The following is a 19,676-nucleotide window of genomic DNA, read 5'->3' on the forward strand; positions in this document are numbered from 1 at the left end:
GTCTAGTTTCTAGTGCAAATATCTCAACTCAGAAGTACACTTTCAGCAAGATGTAGGAGCTTATTTTAAGTAAATAATGATTTAATATTGATGACAACGTTCTAGTTCCTACATCTTGCTGAAAAGTTACTTGTTAGTTTTGTCTTATTTCAAGTGCACTAAGATATTTGCACTAGAATCTAGACCAAAAATACTTAGTAAGATTTTGAGTTTTTACAGTGCATCTGATATTTTTATGTTTTTGTGTCAGTTCATTCTCTGTTTAATGGTGGCTCATTAGATCCTGTCGCACGTTTCTCCCAAAATACACATCTCCGTTTAAAATACTGGCTTAGACAGACAGATGATCAGGGGAACGGGAGTCACCTGCAGCGAATACAGAGCTCTTTGGCGTAAATAGTCTGTGTTGAGCAGCTGTAACTCATGGAAGAGCTCGATGAGAAAGTGGGGTCTCGACTCATTCTGCGATATCAGAGTGGCCACCTCGGAGTAAATGGTCTCCCGCAGCGCCTCGAACAAGGAGAAGTCGCTGCTCGCATCTACAAGCCAGAGATTTCATGTCAGCCTTAGGAACATTTGGTGTTTTAACTGATCAAAACTAAATAAAGAAATGACGCTTTTACTGAGCAAAAAAGGTTGCACATAAAAGTAGATATCATAAAGAGGGCTTAGGTGAATAAAAGGCATGCATGATGGTTAGATAATAAGAACCAAGTGATGGAAGACGTGCATGGTGACTTTACCTGGAGCTTCTGTGCATGCAATTCTGTTAGAGAGGAAGGGAGTTCTCCAAGCATAAGCTGTGAGTAGGATAAATTAAAAGCAACTTGTGTCAAAATAAAATACAGTCAGGGCAATGACAAATGTGCAAAGAAACATAACTGAATCGGAAGAAACTGAAAATGAAGCTAAAAATGAAGAAAAATATTGTGAATAATAATAAATTCAGGGACTCATAAAGGTAAAGTGGAAGCGTTGAGCAGCGAGCCATACCAGAGGACAGGTCGTTCCGTTTGGTTCCGAGCCTCGCCTTGCTGTCCAGTTTTTCTTGAGTCAGTTTGTCCAACAGAATCTGATTCTGGTCTTTGTGATGAGACGAGGCTGCCCTCTCCTGGCCGAACTCTGCAGTGCTGCTGAAGCTGTCGCTGTCTTGGCCTGGTGGACAAAATGAAACGATGAAATCTGGCAATATCTATTTTATTAAGCTTTATGTAAACATACATGTGAAAAGTGTGTTTAATAAACTGCGAGCCGAGTGAGAATGGTGACCTTCGCTGTTCTTGTTGTACCCTTTGCTCTTCCTGCGTCTGTTTTTGGAGGTTTTGCTTCGAGAAGCCAGGTTGGCCTGTGCGGAGGCCTTTTTCCCAGCTTTGAAGGTCTTTGTGACCATGGCAGGATCGTCGGGATCGGGAATACTGCAAAAGCTGTCCTGTGACGCCTTAAACTCCTGCGGCCTACACTGGGATTTGTTAAAAGTGGGGGACGAGGGAGGAGACTCTTGCAGCTCCACTTTAGACGGCAGATGTCGAGTTATGTTGTTGGTGTAGGAGGTGTTCAGTCGTGCAGCTGATCTAAAAAAAAAAATGGAACAATGAAAATACAAGCAGAAATTAAAATGTAAACCTAAATAACAGACAATAAATATCTCTTAAATAAATCTTACCCTCTTTCCGAAGCTGTATTGAGAGGAGAACGCTGCAGTGGCGGAGGGAAACCCATGTACTCGGTTTTGATCGATGTGTTGGGATCCAGTTTATGATGTTCAGGTGAAGCTGGACCTTCTGCACTCTGAGGAAACTCACCCATAGCACCAGGGAACGGCGGGTACAAGTTGAAGCCTCAGGTGAGGATGAAAGACAAGAGAAATGTTTAACACACTGACAAAAAAAGAAAAAAGTCAGACTTCCTATTCTTCATTTATTGCAAAAAAAAGGATCATTTTTAACCTAAAAATCTGCTGCTTCTTGTGCAAGGTTAGGCCTTTCATGATAAATTTTGCTGGGCGATAAATTGTGCCAGGAGTTATGATCAACGATAACATTGCAGGGTTTCCCCCAGAAAACTTGCTAAGCCCGGTGGTCGGAGCGTCAAGGTGGTCCACCGTGTTTTTGTATTAAAAGATATTAAGTTGACAGGAAATGTAAAAGTATTACTGTGTAATTATATGTTACGGGAAAACATAATATAAATAGTGAAATGCTATTTAAACCCGCAAGTCTAAAAACAACAAATTTGCACTTCTGTTAGTTAGTGACTCCATCAGGGGAGCCACTGTCTGTCTTCACTTTACAGGAAAGACAGACACAGAGCCACACTCTGGGCACCGTATTGAGATGTAAATGCCGAATATAATTGTTCGTTGACAAAGATAAATCATTCTCACCACTTCACAACGCGACCTCTGAATTCGCTACAAGTTATTCTTGCGGTTCACTTTGAGCTGCGCAACGCGGTGGGTTTTAAACTTTTACCCAGAGTTCTCCAAAGGATCATAATTCCTCACAGTAGGTTTATATAAATATCCATACAGGTCAGCCTGTGTCCAGTTTGAGTGAAAGGAGGCGCGCGCGATCCACGCTGAGGTAAAGCAGCGGCAGCGCGCGAGGCAAAGCGCAGAGGCGCCAGCTGTGTGATTGGTCCGCGCGCTGTTGGTTTTAAATGCATAAACTATAAATCCATGTATTATAAACCTATCATTTAGGAATAAATCTGCTCTGCTAGTGAAATGCAAAGAGCAAAAGAGACGCTTGCTGCCTGGCTTAAAAAAAAAACAAACAAAAAAAAAAGTTTTTTTTTTTTTTTTCCCCCCTAGAAACGTAAACAAGCAACGCTTAGCCTGGTGGCAGGGCTAGTAAAGCATGGCGGGCCGCCAGGCTTATAATACACTGGGGGAAACCCTGCATTGTTATTTTCAGGTAACAAAATGGTAATAATGCAAGAATAGTCGCTCAAAGAGCAATAAACTTTCAATTCTAACGAACATTTAATACATGGAACTGGAACACATTTTAAATATTCAAAATAAATAAACAAAACAACAGAAACAACAAATAAAATGAATTATGAAGCCTCTGTAAATAAACCTGTTGTTTAAAAGAAAGGGCTAGTAGAAACCAAAACACCACACTGAAGACTTTGGTCATGCAGTTTTTCATGAAAAGAGCAAAAAAAAGAAAAATGATACGTCATGAAAAAGAAAATTATTGATCTTGTTCCAATTTATCATGCAATTAATTGATTAATTGCTTATTGCGACAGGCAAGATAAGCCCCAAAACTGGTCAATATGAATGCCATACCAGGGGAGAATGGAGATAAGGCGGAGTTCGCCACATTGACAGCTGAAGGATGCATCGTAGAGGTGAAAGGAAGGAAGATGCCGGGGGAGGCGGAGGAGCTGGGACCGGACTCCTGAGCCGAACTCCGCTTCTGCGTGTGCCAACCTGGTGCTGAGGAGGAGGGCTGCTGCTGCTGCTGGCAGATCAGGTCGTTCAAAACCTGTTTCAGCCTGAAAGCAAAGGGAAACGTTACAGACAAATCATCTGAAAGAACTGACTCCTGTTTATTGATACAAGTTTGTCGTTCCACCTCTGGACATTGCTTTGCTGCCAGGCCAGCTGGGTGTAGCACTGGTTGAGCTGATGCATCACCAGGTGGACTTGAGGTGACGACACGTTGTTGGGTAAGACACTGTACTGACCCGTCAGCAGGGTTTGTAACATGTATGACAGAGTCTGTGGACAAAAAGCAACACTTTCACTGACTGAGTAAATATCATGATGGAATACCAGCACAGCTATCAGTCAGACGCTGTTCAGACAGGGGGTTAGCGTGTGAAGCTGCTTTTATTATGACAGTTTTAGATTAAACAAGTGCATTTGTTAGAGAATACTTTAAAAATATCAATAAACCAGTCTATGGTGAGATATGATAGGATAAAACTAGTCCGTCAAACTGGAGAGTAAAGCTGCAGTCACACGGTTTCCATCTTGCTATGTTTGTTGAAATATAGAAAAGACTTGATATTCCTCCAAAAAGAATCTGAGGACTAATAAAATACATTTAGAGAAGCACTGATCTGATATCAATATCTTTATTTGTCCCAACTTTGGAATTTCTCATTGCATTTTCTGAACCATTTGAAAGAATGTTTGTTGCAGTTTATCCTTCGAACGTTTATCAACCTATTGTTTTTTCCTTGTCAGTTTATTATTTATTTTACATTGGCTGTTCTACTCCTAACTGCACTGACTGAACAAATTAAAGTTGGTTTTACATGTTTGACCAAGCCTGTGAAGCTGTTGGTGTATTGAAATGTGCTGGACTGCTGCAGAGCTTTCAAATAAATTTGTAATTCAGTACATTTAAAAAAATTTAAAGTCAGTTCGGTGTTGCTTTCCTGTATTGGATCAGGACTAAATGTCAGATATTTGTATCGGTATCGGAAGTGAAGAAAGTGGACGGGTGCATCCTGAGACAGAGCCACGGTTTTACTTTGGGCTCAGATTTGCTTAGTTAACATTTTCCTGAAATTTGGTCATCCTGTTCAGATTGTTACAGAATTTATTGCTTCCAGAAATCAGAAGAATGAGTCAACATGTTTACATGGTTGGAGACCATATGAGAGTGTGAGATTCTGAATTTTGGTCTAAGAGCTCAAGATGTGAACATGCAGCTATTCCATCCTTAATCAGACCAGAACATCCACCAGTAACACCTGTCAGAACCAAGTCCAAACAGAGAACATGTGTCTGTTTGGATCACTCACCTGTTGGTCCTGCAGGAGCGTCTGACACATGCTGGTGCTGAAGTCCAGCTGCCTCTGGAGCTGGTTTATCTGCTCCTGCCAGTGGCTGGAGCCCTCGGCGAAGGAGAGCTCTGAGGCCCAGCGCAGGTTCTCCTGACGTCGGACGCCTTCGTGCTGGCCTGCAGACGGCTTCGCGCCTCGGCTCTGATCCTTCACCTTCGTCTCGTTGTGAAGATGAGCCTCGGCGTCGCCGGAAAAGGCTGCCGGAGGCTTCAGGTTACTGAAGCATTGAGCGCACACAGACGGAGAAAGAGATAACAGATCTCACACCAGCAGGCCTAAAACGGTCAAAGTGTGGGCCTTCTGCCGACTGGACTCACCTTCCCTGATTCTTCCTGTTACTGTAGGAGCTCTGGTTCATCCTTGATGAGTAGATGTGGATGTCATCATCGGAGCTGCTCTCTGTACATTCTTCCTCTTCCTCCTCAGCGCACATCTCAGAGTGATAATCATCCGCTTCCTCATTCTCATCATCCAGGTTGCAAGGACTGGAACCCCATGTGGCCATTGTTCTAATAACAAATAAGAATCATGAGAGGAGACGCACCGAGCCAATATTTATTTCCTTATCGGTCACTAAATTGAAAAAAATTCTAGATTGTTTTTCTCGGTCCATGAGGGCAGAGGTATTCAGTCAAATTCTATGCTTTATTATTTATTTTACATTATGTTTAAAATGTCTAGTTGCACTTAGGCCTGTCACGATAAATTTTGCTGGATGATTAATTGTCTAAAAAATGATTGTGATAAACAATAATATTGTTTCAACACCTTTTGACACCGATTTAATGGAAATGACATAATGCATGCAATTTCCTCCCATAGATAGATGCACATTATTTTCAAAAGAACACATAACACTGGAACTGACAAACTAAACAAACAAAACAACCAAAAATAAAATGGATTCTCAGTCTCCATTAAAAAAACGAACTTGAATAAAAACTAGACAACATAAAGCCAAAGTGGAAATAAATACTGCATTCAACCAAAAGAGTACAGATTATGAAGTCTGTATACTATATTGCCTTTCAGTAGATTTAAATAAAGACGGGCACATCCGACTACCTAATGCAATAGTTCATACTACACAATTTTTGTCCCTATTTTCCCTTTACGACAATCCTAGATCGGCCAACGATCTAAGATTGTCGCTGGTGATTTCGCCGACTCTTTGTGGCCGCTCCGATCTAAATTAGGGTTTTCCCCGACTGGGAGCTTAACGCTAAACGTGACAGGTAGCCAATCAGAAAGCGCGGTTTCTCTTCTGTGCTTTCTGAAGGGAAATTACAAGGGGAATCCCAAACAGCTGACACTGCGCAACCTGAAGTCCAGTGGACATCGGAGATGATTTGTGGAAACAACATTAATGTTTATTCAACATTTCGTGCAAAGATGATAGAAATGACAAGGGGAGAAGTTGGAGCCAAATTGCTACCTCAGTTAATAAACCCGGTAAGTTTTCAGCTGTTCTTCGTTAACGTGACATAAATAGGTTATAATGATTTTCATTCAGTCAGAACTTTACGCTAACTCTAGCCACATGCATCATAGGTAGATTCTAGTAAAGCATTGATTAATGCCTGATTTTAAAATTAGTCAACTGGACTTGTAGCCATTATTTTGGGCCCATGTGGCTGGACACCACACGGCACGACAAACCCGATCGAACTGTTATACCTGGGATTTCTGTCGGCTAATGTTTGGTCTCTCAGGTTTTGAAAATGGGCCGACAGTCAGTCGACTACTCGTGTAGTGTAATGCTGGACATTACACTAAGAAAATGAGGAAGGGAGGGTCAGTTGAGAGACAGGAGCTGAGCCTTTTTTCATTCAGTGTCATCAACAGAAAGAAAAAAAGGCAGGAAGAGGCGATAAACCGATAATTAAAATGAGGTCGATAGGTTTATTTATCGTGCCAATTAATTGATTTATCGTTTATGGTGACAGGCCTAGTTGCACTTTCTGAACTACTGGAAAAAGGTTTATTTTTTACGTGCTTGACTAAGCTTCGGAAGCTATTGGTGTATTAAAGTGTGCTGTACAAGTGCAGATTTATCAAATTCATTTGTAATTCAGTACATTTATGTCTGTGTTTAAAAAAAAAACATTTAAAATCAATCCAGCACTGTTTTTCTGTATTAGATCAGTGTCAGAAATAATAAACCTCAGATATCAGCTAATCCTGAATACATGTAGCTGCTGGTGGAACAACAATTAATACTTCAAACAATAATACTAGGATGACAACAGAGCTTTAAACTAGACAGTTATTCACAAAATTCAAGCTCAAAAGTACTTTATTAACCCCCAAGGGAAATAAAACATCGTAACTGATTTGACAGGAAGTGCGTCTCCTACCTTTCATCCCTGTTGATGGACTGCGAGAGAGTAGCACTCCCCTCCTGCTCTTCCAACTGACAGGGGGAGTCACGGAAACCGCTACGTCTCTGATGTTCGGCCATCAGCGACTCCAGCTGCTTTCGACGCTGTCGCAGGTCTTCTCGCAGAATTTGTCTCCGCCTCATTTCGGACCAAAGCTGCTGGTGGGGCAAAAACGGAGAGCCCTCATGACGAGACGCTTACAGTTTGGAAAGTGTTTTGGGTGGAGATTGAGGGTGTGAATCTGTTACCTCGTTGTCAGTGACGGAAGAAGAAGCTGCCTCCTGAGCGGTGGGTTTGAGCACGGTTAAGTTGGTTTTGGGTCCAGGGGAAGGAGAAGCTTTGACGTTAGCAGGGGTAGAAGCTGCAAGCGGAATCTTCCTCAGCAGACCCTGCTGGCTGCCTGTGCTGGACACAGACGACTACAGAGGAGGAAATACTTTTACTTTTAAATCAAATGATCTAATCCCATTAACATTAGCATGATGTTTCTAATTACTGGTGCAAGCTTTAAAGCTAGAGTATGTAACTTTTAGAAACAATATGTTTCTTCCTGTGAAAGGGGGAAAAAAAAGTCGAGCTCCTCTGCTTTGTCCCAGTGCTCTAGAAATACACTGCTCAACCAATCAGAACCAGGAGGAGGGTCTTAACGTTGTCAGTCATGCTCGTGTGCACAGTGTTCATGTTCTCTCCTTTTCTCTATACTACGCTACAGCTAGTTCACCACAACAAAGCCTGTCATGAATGTTAAGGCTAGTTAGCATGATGGCGACAGATAAAGTTTTTCTGCAAGTTGTCGCTCCGTCCTTAGCACATTGAGCAGCACATAAATGAGTGTGATTAACATCGCTAAGATCCTCCTCTTGGCTCCGATTGGTTGTTTGTCACCAGGAGCAACACATTTATGCATATTACGATACTATCTCATGGAGGAGCTTGATGTTTTCATAGATTATCTGTCTCATACTAAAGGTGCAGAAAAAAAAAGATTCCATGAAGAATCTATATTCCTAATCTTGGGAATTCTGAATCGATTCAAAATGCTCACAAATTAATTTTAAAATACGTTGTTCACCTTTGCGGGTCCTGTTTGTGAGTATATTGCACATCACGTTACGCGTCCACTCAGCCACCGTATGGATTTGGAATAATTTTTTATATTTTTTATTACCGTTTATATATTAGTAAATGTTCTATTTGTTAACAGTGACTTTTTCTCGTCATTCACATAATTTAAGCAATCTCTAGACTGTTGATTTGTATTAATCTTTATTTTCTTGTTTCAATTCTTTGAATAATTAGTTTGTTATTTTTATTTCTTCTCTTATTTCTCATCTTCTAAATATGTCAAGTCTCCATCCTAACGTCACTACATTACATTTTGCAAATCGAACACCTAGAGTTTGGATGGGTGCTGCTCCCCTCCCAAAGCTTTTGTTGATCTAAAGCAGTGGTTCTTAACCTGGGTTTGATCGAACCCCAGTGGTTCGGTGAGTCGGTCTCAGGGGTTCGGTGGAGCCTCTGCCGCGGAGATAAAGACACACTTGTGTAAAGTTGTGATGATGCACCGCGCTTTACCATCACTTGCTGCAGAGGATCACGTTACATTGCTTAGCCAATCAGTGCTGCGGAGGAGCACTGATTGGGGGTGTTGGAGGAGGAATAAGAAGGGTTCGGTGAATGCGCATATGAAACTGGAGGGTTCGGTACCTCAAAAAAGCTTAAGAACCACTGATCTAAAGGAAGACTCTACGTCAAGGATCTCCTCCAGAGAAGAAACAGAATTTCACTTCTTTTTCCTTCACATTTCAGTATACATAAACTCTCAATAACTTTTGAACAAGCAAATTTGTAATTTAAACTTTTAGCTGTTTAGAACCAGATACCGGAAGGTCGGGGCAGGTCCATTGCAAGTCCTGGATCTTTCCTTGGATTTCTATGAGTCTCTGTCTCTCCTCATGAAGCTGCCTCAACTCCTGCTTCTGCTGACGTAACTTCTCCTCGTACAGCTTCTCCCTGTTAGAAAAACACATGATAATTACATAACTCAACAACAAGTTGCAGGACTAGATGCTAATGGTTCATTTTACTGCACCTGGCCTTGATGGAGAGAGCCAGGTCTCTTGGACTCTGTTTGGATCCGGCCCCTGAGGCCCCACACACAGCAGATCGGGTGTTATTGGGCTGCTGGTGTAAAGCTTCATCGTCATTGGCTGTTGTTCCATCTGTGTCATCACTCTGTGTCACAAACAGATCCGTAGACTAATTGTTTCTTTAACACAACATTAGATTTTCTATTCTTTACAAAGAATTAAACATAATAAAAATATTAATGCTGTTAAAGAAACAACTGCTTTATGCTTCCAAACACTTTTAAAACAACTCACCAGCAGGAGCTGATTGCTACAGGAGCAACCAGCTCATTGAAAATAATAACATCTGTTTTAACTAGTGAGGTTTAAAATATGAAGCTTGAGAAAACAGTCAGTTTTGCTAATCAAGGGAAACGTGAAGATGAAACACCTTCACAGATGACTGCTCATGCATTTCTGTTATAACATAATTTTTTTCTATGTACTTGAGGCGGGAAATGGGTGTTTAGCGATAAAAGTTTTAATTCAAATGTTCTGGGAAAATACTGTAATGGTAGATCATACAAGTGTTTTAATAACAGGTGGAAAACTTTTAGTAAAGTTAGTTGATGTTCTTCAGTTCAGCCAATCCAGTTAGTCAGCCAGAAGCTGCGTGTCGTACCTGAACCATGGCAACCAGCTCCTGCAGCTGCCTCAGCTTCTGCGTCGCCGTCTGGCGTTCAACCTTGGGAGGGAAACCCGCAGCGTTCCCAAGGCTGCTCCCTCGACTGGAATCCGATGCACTGTCTGGAAGCATGGCCTGGCCTCCTTCATCATTATTCACGGCGTCTTCATCATCATCCTCATCCTTTACCTGCACGTAAGGGAGGTCCCTGTTGTACTGGCACTCTAAATCAAGATAAAAGTTAAAACCATGTAAAATAAGGTCATGTTCACATAAACCTAGAGATGAGTGAATCTCAAGTAGAACTTTTAAAATGTAATTTAACTAATGTTTTTTATTTGAGCAAATAACCAGATATAAATGTAAGGGTGTTTGTGTTAATGATGATGTAGCTGAAGGTCTTTAGCTTTGATATTCCAGTAATCTTACAGCTTGGTTACCAAAATCAGCTCCTTATTACAGCCAACAGTAAGCTTTACTGTAAGCTTACTGAAGTTACCCCTGTTTTCAAGCCAAACGCTGTTAGATGTCCACTTCATTAGGAGCAAATTTTAATATAAAATTGCCTTTTTATATTAAAGTAAGATTCATAGTTTTGAACATAATGTTTAAGATTTCAAAAAAACATGAAGGGGAAACAGTTTTTAGTAAAAATTATAAAACTAATATTCTGTTGAACCATACCAGATTGTTTCATTTGTGCATTTTTCTTTACACCTGCTAGATGAAATATGACTTAGTCTTTCAGACTTTACTTTTTTTTTTACATTTATATTTATTTTATATTTCTTTAACACTGTGTTTTTGTTTAGCTAAACCCAATAAAAAAAGGCAGAAAATGTGGAATATTGTCTATGATATAGTTAGAGGCATTTAATAAAATTTATTGATATTGTTTTTTGGCAATATCACCCACCCATATTGCAGACATAATAGAATGAACAATAAGTAATTAATCTATTAATCACATGACAAATTAAAATGAGCTTGATAAAAAAAATCATCAAAATGGAAATTAAGGGTAATTTTGTTCACAGAGACATCAAAATCCACTTTATTTATGGTTTTGGTTGCATGCGTGTGGTTTTAGTTTGGATATTTAAAATGTCTTCCAGTTCCAGTGTGGAGTTATGTGTGCAAAATTAAAATCATATTAGTCTTTGAGAGGGAAAACCTATTAAAGTATTTTTATGCCATTATCAACATATTACCTGAAAATGCTCTTAAAACAACATCATCATTCATCGCAATAATTTCTGGGACAACTGATCATCCAACAAAATTTGTTATCGTAACAGGCAGAGCCTAAGCTGGAAAACATTTAAGAGCCAGCAGGAACCCTGATGTAAACAACAGAAACTGCTAATAAGATGAGACTATTAGTTTTGCTGTATTAAAAACACTAACCTGTTGGCGATAATACTTCCAGTACTTACATGTAATTAATTCTGTAACAACTGTCATTTACGAGTATATGATTTTATGAACATTTTCATACAAAACCCCCCAAACTAAATCCCCTAACTACACTGCAGCCATAAGAATGAATGTTTTTCCTCAGGTCTGGTGTCGCTGTGCGTTGCTTGAGCAGACCTATAGGCGTGGTGACATTGAGGCTCCGGAGGTTGGCTGCTGCTCGGTTGTTGATTTCACACTCTGTATTGAGTCGACCATCCTGGTTGTTTGTGGTGCCGCTCCTGAAGCTGCGGCCGTTGGTCAGGCTATTCAAGTCCGCCCGGTTACTGCTGCGCTGTGGGTTTCTTGAGACACAGAGGGGAGAGTTACTGATGCAGTTCAGGATGTACAATATGGAACATGACCAACTGACAGCCATGACGACATTCAGCCATATTTACATGCCGAATCAAATCAGAAAGTGGCTTGTAAGACAAAAAAAACCAGAGACCATTTCTACATGTATTCGATCGGTTATTTTTCCCACCCACCTAAGGTTTGCACCAGAATGCCGATTCTCATGCTCCAACTCAAACACAGTTTCAAACATGGATCCATCTTCCGTCTCATCTTCATCCTCCTCCTCATCATCATCAGCCTCTTTCACATTTTCATTGACGGCGTCCACCATCATATCAGACGTCTGTTCGTAGTACTGAACTAACTCCCTCAGTTCATTAAGGCGCTTATGGACCTCCTTCAGCTTCCTGTTGCCGGATGAGACAAAATGATGAATGCAGCTTCAGTGGAAAACTTTATATTCACTCATAATTTGGACAAGTGTTGCATTTCTGCTTCTTTTAATGGTTTATTTAAAGATGGCATCCCATTGCATTGTGGGGGATGACTATGCAACAACTACACAACCTCAATGGCGTTTAAAGTAAAAATGAGGTGATCTAATGCTTCAACCCTATCAACACTTTATGGACCGTGCAGGAAATAAAAAAAATCTGTAAATATAGGATAAAACAGGAGGGTAGTGCAAAGAAGAAATGTAGAAAATAAATCAGTACATGATTTTAAAAAAGGGAATTATTAAATTATTGAATAAATACAGAATATGAAAAAATATTATCAAAAAAAGAATAAAATCGGAAATAAAATGGAAAATTAAATACCTGATTATGTTAAATTAATAATGTTAAAAATTATCAATCATTTATGTTATATTGTAGAGTTAAATAGGTTGGGAAGGTTCTATTATTTTTTTTGTATGCAATATTTCACACATTAAAAGACGATCAAGCCAAATATGTATTTCTATGTTCATTTCCATTTTTCCGGGCACAGTGCTAATTAAAGAAAAAAGAATTACAAAAACATTCAAACTCGCCTAAATATGTAAGCTGTTTTTGTTGTAAAAGTTCAAAACACAAAAATTATCATCACATTGATGATGTTGATGGATGAAAGTAAGTTTCCAGCCAGGACTGCATTTCAAAAGACACAAAAAATTTAAATCAGCAGAGGAAAACTAAAACTGGTCCATAGGGGATGGACAGCAGAAAGTTCAACTATGCTTCAAAACCGTCTGCTGTTCATATCTGACCCTGAGCTCATAGCTGTGTGTTTGTACCTGAGCTTGTCTGAAGAACCGGAGCCATCCTGTTGTGTGAAAAAAGGCTGAAAGGAAGTGGAGGCTGCATTGGAGCAGAGAGCTGATGTACAATCTGAAGATCCTCCTAAACTTGGACTGCACTGTGCTGACAAGCCCCGACCTGAAGGACGCCACAGGAAATTCATCACCACTTCTTAAAGGTTAAAGCTGCACTAAGGTTAAAAAAAAAAAGATGGCTGAAAAAGAACCATACATGGGTTGTTGTTCAGGGTCTGGTCTCGCAGTGAATGCAACTCTTGCAGAATCTTGTCCATTGTTTGCTTTTTGTCTTTAAGTTCTTGTAACTTGGTGAGTTTGGCGCTGGCGGCCGCCCCCTCGGCTTCCAGACCGGCATGCGGGCCGGAAGCGGAGTGGAGGAGTGGCCTGTGCTGAGGTGGACCAACAGCGTGGTGGGGGCGGGACCAGGACACTTCTCCGGAGAGGGACAGGCTCTGAGCCTGACGACGGTTATCTGGCACCGTTTTGGTCTGGTGGAAGACAGCAGTTTACCCCTTGACCAACTGCCTACTGTTAAATCTATTAGCTTTGATACTTACGTTGACATTTATTAGCATCTGTAATAAAGATGTTTAAGTTTTTTCCAGCAGCAAACCTCTCACACTATACTTTAAGACTTTTTGTACATCTTTAATATGCATGTTAATTATTGTGGCCTGCAGTAGATGAAATGTCAGCACACTGAGTATTTTAAAGAAGGTACAGATATATCAGGGCAGTTACCATGGTAACCTAGCCACAGATATAGTTTCTCCTGTACCTGAGAGTCGTGCAGCTGGTTGTGGAAACGCTGAATCAGCTCATTTAACTCTTCATTCAGTTCTGATGTGATGCTCAGGCCGGAAACACTGCCGGTGGTTTCTGTCACGACTGCAGGCAAGAACAAATGTTAAAAGAGAAAAAAATATATCAAGTGTCTTTCTGACAATATTTTTGGAAAACTTATTCCCAAAATTTAAACATTTAGCTAAAAAACAGAAAAGTGTATGTATGAATATTTCAGTTTTATTCCTACAATGCATCTAAAAAAGTTGTTTGTGAGGAAAGAAGAAATGGAACTGAAATGCTGAGTGACTGAAAAGATTTACTTAAGCTCCAGATAGAACTAGTTTGAAAACGTGTGTCTCTGTGGGTTGGTACATCACCTGTGTCTTCGATCACAGCGAGTGCCTGCTCTGCACTGTGCTGCATGGCCATTAGAGCTTCCTGTCGGCCCTGCAGCGCTCTGAGCTGCTCCTGCTGCTCCAGCATCTTCTTCAGCAGCTCATGCTGCTTACGCAGGTTCTCCAGCTCCTCCTTCTGGTCGGCATGCACACCCTCTGTCCTACCACTCTGAAAATTCACAATACAAAATTTTAAGCGCCAAGGGTCAATGGTTCAGAGGAACAGAGAGGTGAAGAAGTATGTACAAATGGGTTGGGCAGAAAAACTTTTTGTTAGATTCCAGTAGATTAACTAATAACGTCCGCTCAGATCTTTGTTTAGTGTCGTAGTTTGCCCTGTTTTCCTAGGAATTTAAAGTTTAAAATATTAAACAATCTCCCACAAATGTACTCACTGTTATATTTGAAGCATCTGAAGACTGAACCTCAATGTTAAGGGAGGAGCTGTCAGCCAGTGACCCTGATCCGACCGCGGAGTCCAGCATCCCGACCTCACAGTCACTCTCCTGGGCCTGGAGAAAAGTCACACAAAAATTCATCAGGAACTTATGCTACATGCCGAAGAAAGTAACTGTACAAGTTAAAATTCAGAACAGAATAAGAAGAAATGGAATAACTAATTTTTTTAACTAAAAAAAAAAAAACCCATCTGAACCAAAGCCCAGAGAGAATACATATGCAAGTAGTTAACTTTTACATATTCCACTTAAAACATCAAAGAAGAAGAATTATGTGTTTTCCAGACACATAGGCCCCTTTAGAACACAATCCAGTAACTATGTTAATTTCCAACTTTATAAAAATGCTAAATACATATCCAATGGCTTTTTAAAAAATGACTTCATAATTTAGTGCCTTAAAATTGGAAAACTCCTGCTCTTTCTAAACCTCTGCCTTCAGGACAATGTGGCTCTTTTATTTACTCTTTAACAACGTTTTGACCAGCGTTACAGAGAAGTAGCTCTTATAATGACCTCAGCAGATGTGCACTTCCACCAGGTGTTTGCTAATTACTCCTGGCTAGTCTGAAGGAACCGAGTGAGGGAGTTGCACGCAAGGGCAACTCCAGTTCTGAGGAGCTGGACTGAGGAGCCCTTGGAAACTGCAGCTCTGAGGAGGAGATGCATCTCGAAGGCTAGATCCCATAAAGCGTTTTGCAGAGATGAGTGGTTGCCAAGGGAGTTACAAGGATTTCTCAAACATACATGGAAGAAATACTCCAGGCATGATTTTGGTGAAAGAATAACATTATAACATCAGGTAAAGCTCAAAAAATTTGATTTTACACAACACCGCCCCTTTAAAATCATACACCTGCCAGCCACCCAGCTGAGGAATTGTTTACTCAGGCCATATTCCTTTGAAGTAACTTGGCTAAAGTCTTATAGCTTTAAAAAAGAAACACTAAAGATATGCATGAGAAAACCGGACACACTTACAAGCATTTTCTGCAGGAAGCGTAGATAGGACTTCTCCTGTTCCTTGAGGTGGTCGATGAGGTAAGAAAGACGCTCAACGTTGGCGGGAACGTCGTTCTTCTCCACCAGATCGTCCCTCATGGCGCTGGCCTTACTGATGTATTCCCGAATCTGAACCAGTTTGCTCACCACCTGAGAGCGCACAAATGGGAGTACGGAGGAGGTTTGTGATGAAGAGAAGAAAAACACATAAAAATATTAGGTGAGCATCTGTAGATATAGCTGTGACTAGTACACACGAGGGCTGAGAGGGGGCTGGGCAAGATACTCACAGGGCGCCATTGGTGGCATATTTAGAAACTGTCCTATATATGGTCTGGTTTTAGCTGCACAACCTCTCCCTCACTTTCATCCTAGATTTGGTTTTTCCCCAAGCAGTCGAGAGAACCGCCATGTACAAATACACAGCCGTACAGAGACAGAAAGAAGCTTTCACCCTCTTTCACCCTGCTTCAAAGGGTTTTTCACATTTTGTCGCTTTCTGTTGCAATTTTATGTGACAGACCAACACAAAGTAGTGAATAACCAAAGTGAAAGTAAATGATGTGGCTCTCAATTTATATTTTTTGAAAAGAAAATTTTAAAACTCTGCAGTGAATGTTTTTGGCTTTCTGCTCTAAATATGACTCAGACCCACAAGCCGTCCAGTTAGAGAACATTACTTTTGTTTTGGTCTATCAAAATAACATGAATTGAAGTTAGGGCTGGACAATAAACCTATAATGATATACATATCACAACAGACATATGATGTGATCAAGATCAATAGATAATGTGTCTGATAGAATATTCAATAAGTAATTTATACAATAGTCATTGAACTCTGATCCAGAGCCACACAACATTCTGGCATTCTGATGAGGAAAGGCTTCAAATCACTCACTCACTCAGTCTCACTCAGTCTTTGGTTACCTAGCAACAACCTGCTGAGTACTGTGTAAAGCAGCAGTTTCAGGTTCCAGTTTCAGTTGCATGGAGTGAAAACTGTGGGTACAACAGGAACGGTCATGCCACCTGTTTGACATTACTTCAGATAATTAAAACAAAAAACTGATAGGTTTTTCAGCCACATCATCCGGTGCTAATTGAAGTTTGAGGTAATAATGTGATAAAATGCTAGCTTTTCAATCATTTTGCAAGTTTTTCTATTTTTGATAGCATCAAACACTTGCTGACTGCCATACAGACGTCTCTAACCACAAAGCGTTACCTGGCTGCTGTCTATTTTGGGCTCTGGCCTCCCGTACTCTCTCTGCATCAGAAGTCCTCTGTCTGTCCCACAGCGACTCATCCTTGGCGACTCCTTGCGAGGACCTGCGGGACTTAATGTTTCCCTCCGTCCTGGACTCTGCTTCTTGGTTTCCTTGGTGATAGCTGGGGTAGTTGGGGCAGAAGCTGAGGGATGGAGCAGCTCTTTGCTCTTGTTAGTGTTGACATGCAGAGGCAGGTAGTTGAAAGGCTTCTTGTTCTCTCCGGCTAGCTGCCTCTGGTTGTTGGCAGCCGTGACGCGGCCCTGGGAGTCGCTGCCGATGCTCCGCTGGTTGACCAAAAATCAGACCACAAAGATCATTACTTGGGCTCTTGGCCATGATTTTCGTTTTCAAACTTTAAGCGATGTAGATGCACAAGCACTCATCAGTCAAGCCCTTTTTGTGCCTTACAGTTTAAAAAAAGATATCACAAAACATTATTTAACAGGAAATGTTTTTCAGTAACAAAACATGAAGCTGTTATTTGATATAAGAGCATCATCTAACACTCTGCTGGTAAACTAAAAAACCTTCCTAAGACACTAAACGTCAAACTGCTGCTATGACAGTAGAGTGGAGGAATGTGATCTTCTGACAAATGATGTTTCAGAGATTTTCCTGATTCAGTAGATCATGTATGAAAGCCAAACAAATCAACTGCAAATCCTGAAGGTAGATCTGAGACTGTGGGGATCTTTGACAGAATTTTACGCACATTAATAGGCTATGTTTACCAACACGCAAATGCAAAAGAAAGAAATAAATTGGAATAAAATATTGGACTTCAGAGAAACACCAGGATTGATCAATATGTTAAATATGTTCTGTGGATATTTCATAAAAATATTAAAGATCCACAAAAGCAGAAATATGTTGATTGACCTGTACAGACTGGTTGAGCTCTGCAGTCACATAACAACCAAAACTCCTGAGACACTGAAGAGTTTCATCCCATTCCCAGTCAGTCCCCTCAACTACTTTCCTCATTAGATACTTCCTGAGGATCAGGAACGTCTAAGACATTGTTCAGTATTCTGATGTCTACCTCGTCCAGGTCTGTGAAATTGATCCTTTGGCGCAGCTTGTCCAGTTCAGCCTGGTCAGGAACAGACATTTGGGTCATGTATTTGATGTGGGGAAAAGAATGAGGAGTGCGAGTTCTCCTGCGGCCGGCCCCTGGGGTGGACTCTGGTGAAATATCATTGGTCAGACGGCTCTCCACTGCTGCAGAAAGCTTCTTCTTGTTCTTCTCTGTCGACCGGTTAGCTTTCTTTTGCTGAATCCCCCAGTTCTGCTCAAACACAACAGGGAACGTAAGAAATGTTGTTTGTTAATAAGAAAAGAATAAACCTTCTCTTCAGAGACTAATGATGGGAGACAAATTTAAAATATTAAAATATTAATCACACTTTTTGTGACATTTATTGTAATGGCAATCTCAATGAGGATCACAGGTATTAAAACTGCAATGATGATGTTTGCATTGAAAATGAATGGCAACAGAAAACCTTGTATCTCCAGACAGACTCTACATTAGGAATGCAAACTTGTTCTCATTTTGGCCAAAACTGTCAAGTCCAAAAAGTAATCGCAGTCCAAAAAGAAAAAAAAAAAAAACAAGCAAAAAATTATATTGAGTATTGCTTTTACCCGCTCAACAATAAGTTATATTTATAATACTTTAATCCAACAAATAAACCAGTCACATTTTTTTGTAGGAAAGTGATAAATCATTGTACATCTAAAACGTGAATAGTATATGTATATATATATATATATATATATATATATATATATATATATATATATATATATATATTTGGTCTATTCTCAGAAATAAGAAGATAATTTTGAAAATGCTTGCTTGTCAAAATGTAATAAAAAACAGATTTGAGTGTGCCAAAGTCTGCCTTTAATTAAAACTTGCTGGACAGATGCAGTTCTATTTAATTTAAAATGAAGGATATAATTTTTTTTTTTTTTGCTCAAATACCCAATATCTGATTTTGAAGCCTGCAAACATTGACGGCTTCTTATTGACAGTTATGTATTATTGCAAGATTATACATTCAATTGGTTATTTTCGTTTTGTTAAGGTTGATAAAGAGTGTTCTATATAGGAGCTAGATTGTCAAACCATTGTATAATATACAGAAAAAATTATGGGGAAATAACTGGTACCATAGGTCTGTATGTCGTATTGCCAAAAACATTGTGTGAGTGGGACTTTGTGTAAGTGTCAGCCCTTACCATGTTGTTCAGTCTGTCTTCCAGACTGCCATTGGGTGCTGTCCAGGTCTGCAGCTCTTCTGCACCGTCATCAAATGGAGCACCTCCGGTTGCCATGTCACCCACTTACAGCTTGCTGGAAAGAACAACAAACAGTGTGAGGGTCAATTTCCAGAACATGAAAAGAAGAAAATTCAGTTCGAAACCGCAAAATAAGAGAGCTGTTACATAAACTGCTTCACTTCAATCATAATTTATAACGAATGTTCATCAGTGTACTACCTCTACTGTGTTTGTATTCACACCAGGCATAAATGAGTTTTTTTCGACAACAATTTAAAATTAGATTTTGATGTAATATTGATTATTACCACAAAAAGACTCCTCAAAACTGCTTACCGGTTTCAAATCAGTTAGCCAAAACTGAAAACATCATTATTATTCTAAGCTGTAACATCTAACGTTAGAGGTTAACGTTGACATGAGTCCATACTTCTTTGCGACAAACATTAACCTTCCATGGTGTAACTTTTCCGTAA

The 19,676-nt window shown here is 40.1% G+C and overlaps 1 protein-coding gene across 8 annotated transcripts in view; it reads right to left on the reverse strand.

The window, feature by feature from the left end:
• The window catches only part of pcm1 (pericentriolar material 1), a 29,203-nt gene that overhangs the window by 8,717 nt on the left and 810 nt on the right, over positions 1 to 19,676 (reverse strand). For 4 of the 8 annotated variants that reach the window (XM_017305194.2, XM_017305190.2, XM_008403780.3 and 1 more), the window contains exons 2-26: positions 19,159 to 19,273; positions 17,954 to 18,199; positions 16,869 to 17,195; positions 15,620 to 15,790; positions 14,576 to 14,692; positions 14,163 to 14,349; positions 13,778 to 13,887; positions 13,214 to 13,487; positions 12,979 to 13,120; positions 11,891 to 12,106; positions 11,538 to 11,704; positions 9,942 to 10,168; positions 9,283 to 9,425; positions 9,074 to 9,203; positions 7,439 to 7,609; positions 7,167 to 7,348; positions 5,127 to 5,318; positions 4,768 to 5,026; positions 3,588 to 3,733; positions 3,299 to 3,507; positions 1,664 to 1,838; positions 1,270 to 1,571; positions 994 to 1,155; positions 744 to 800; positions 367 to 539 (exon numbers count right to left, since the gene is read on the reverse strand). In XM_017305194.2, coding sequence (XP_017160683.1) covers positions 367 to 539; positions 744 to 800; positions 994 to 1,155; positions 1,270 to 1,571; positions 1,664 to 1,838; positions 3,299 to 3,507; positions 3,588 to 3,733; positions 4,768 to 5,026; positions 5,127 to 5,318; positions 7,167 to 7,348; positions 7,439 to 7,609; positions 9,074 to 9,203; positions 9,283 to 9,425; positions 9,942 to 10,168; positions 11,538 to 11,704; positions 11,891 to 12,106; positions 12,979 to 13,120; positions 13,214 to 13,487; positions 13,778 to 13,887; positions 14,163 to 14,349; positions 14,576 to 14,692; positions 15,620 to 15,790; positions 16,869 to 17,195; positions 17,954 to 18,199; positions 19,159 to 19,254 — 4,581 coding nt within the window. In that variant the 5' untranslated portion in view covers positions 19,255 to 19,273. Of the gene's footprint in view, positions 1 to 366; positions 540 to 743; positions 801 to 993; positions 1,156 to 1,269; positions 1,572 to 1,663; positions 1,839 to 3,298; positions 3,508 to 3,587; positions 3,734 to 4,767; positions 5,027 to 5,126; positions 5,319 to 7,166; positions 7,349 to 7,438; positions 7,610 to 9,073; positions 9,204 to 9,282; positions 9,426 to 9,941; positions 10,169 to 11,537; positions 11,705 to 11,890; positions 12,107 to 12,978; positions 13,121 to 13,213; positions 13,488 to 13,777; positions 13,888 to 14,162; positions 14,350 to 14,575; positions 14,693 to 15,619; positions 15,791 to 16,868; positions 17,196 to 17,953; positions 18,200 to 19,158; positions 19,274 to 19,536 lie in introns of all 8 variants that reach the window. The other 4 variants (XM_008403723.3, XM_017305188.2, XM_081613085.1 and 1 more) reach the window with 4 other exon arrangements.

Source organism: Poecilia reticulata, chromosome 1, assembly GCF_904066995.2.
Source record: "Poecilia reticulata chromosome 1, P_reticulata-male-v2, whole genome shotgun sequence".
Lineage (NCBI taxonomy): Eukaryota > Metazoa > Chordata > Actinopteri > Cyprinodontiformes > Poeciliidae > Poecilia > Poecilia reticulata.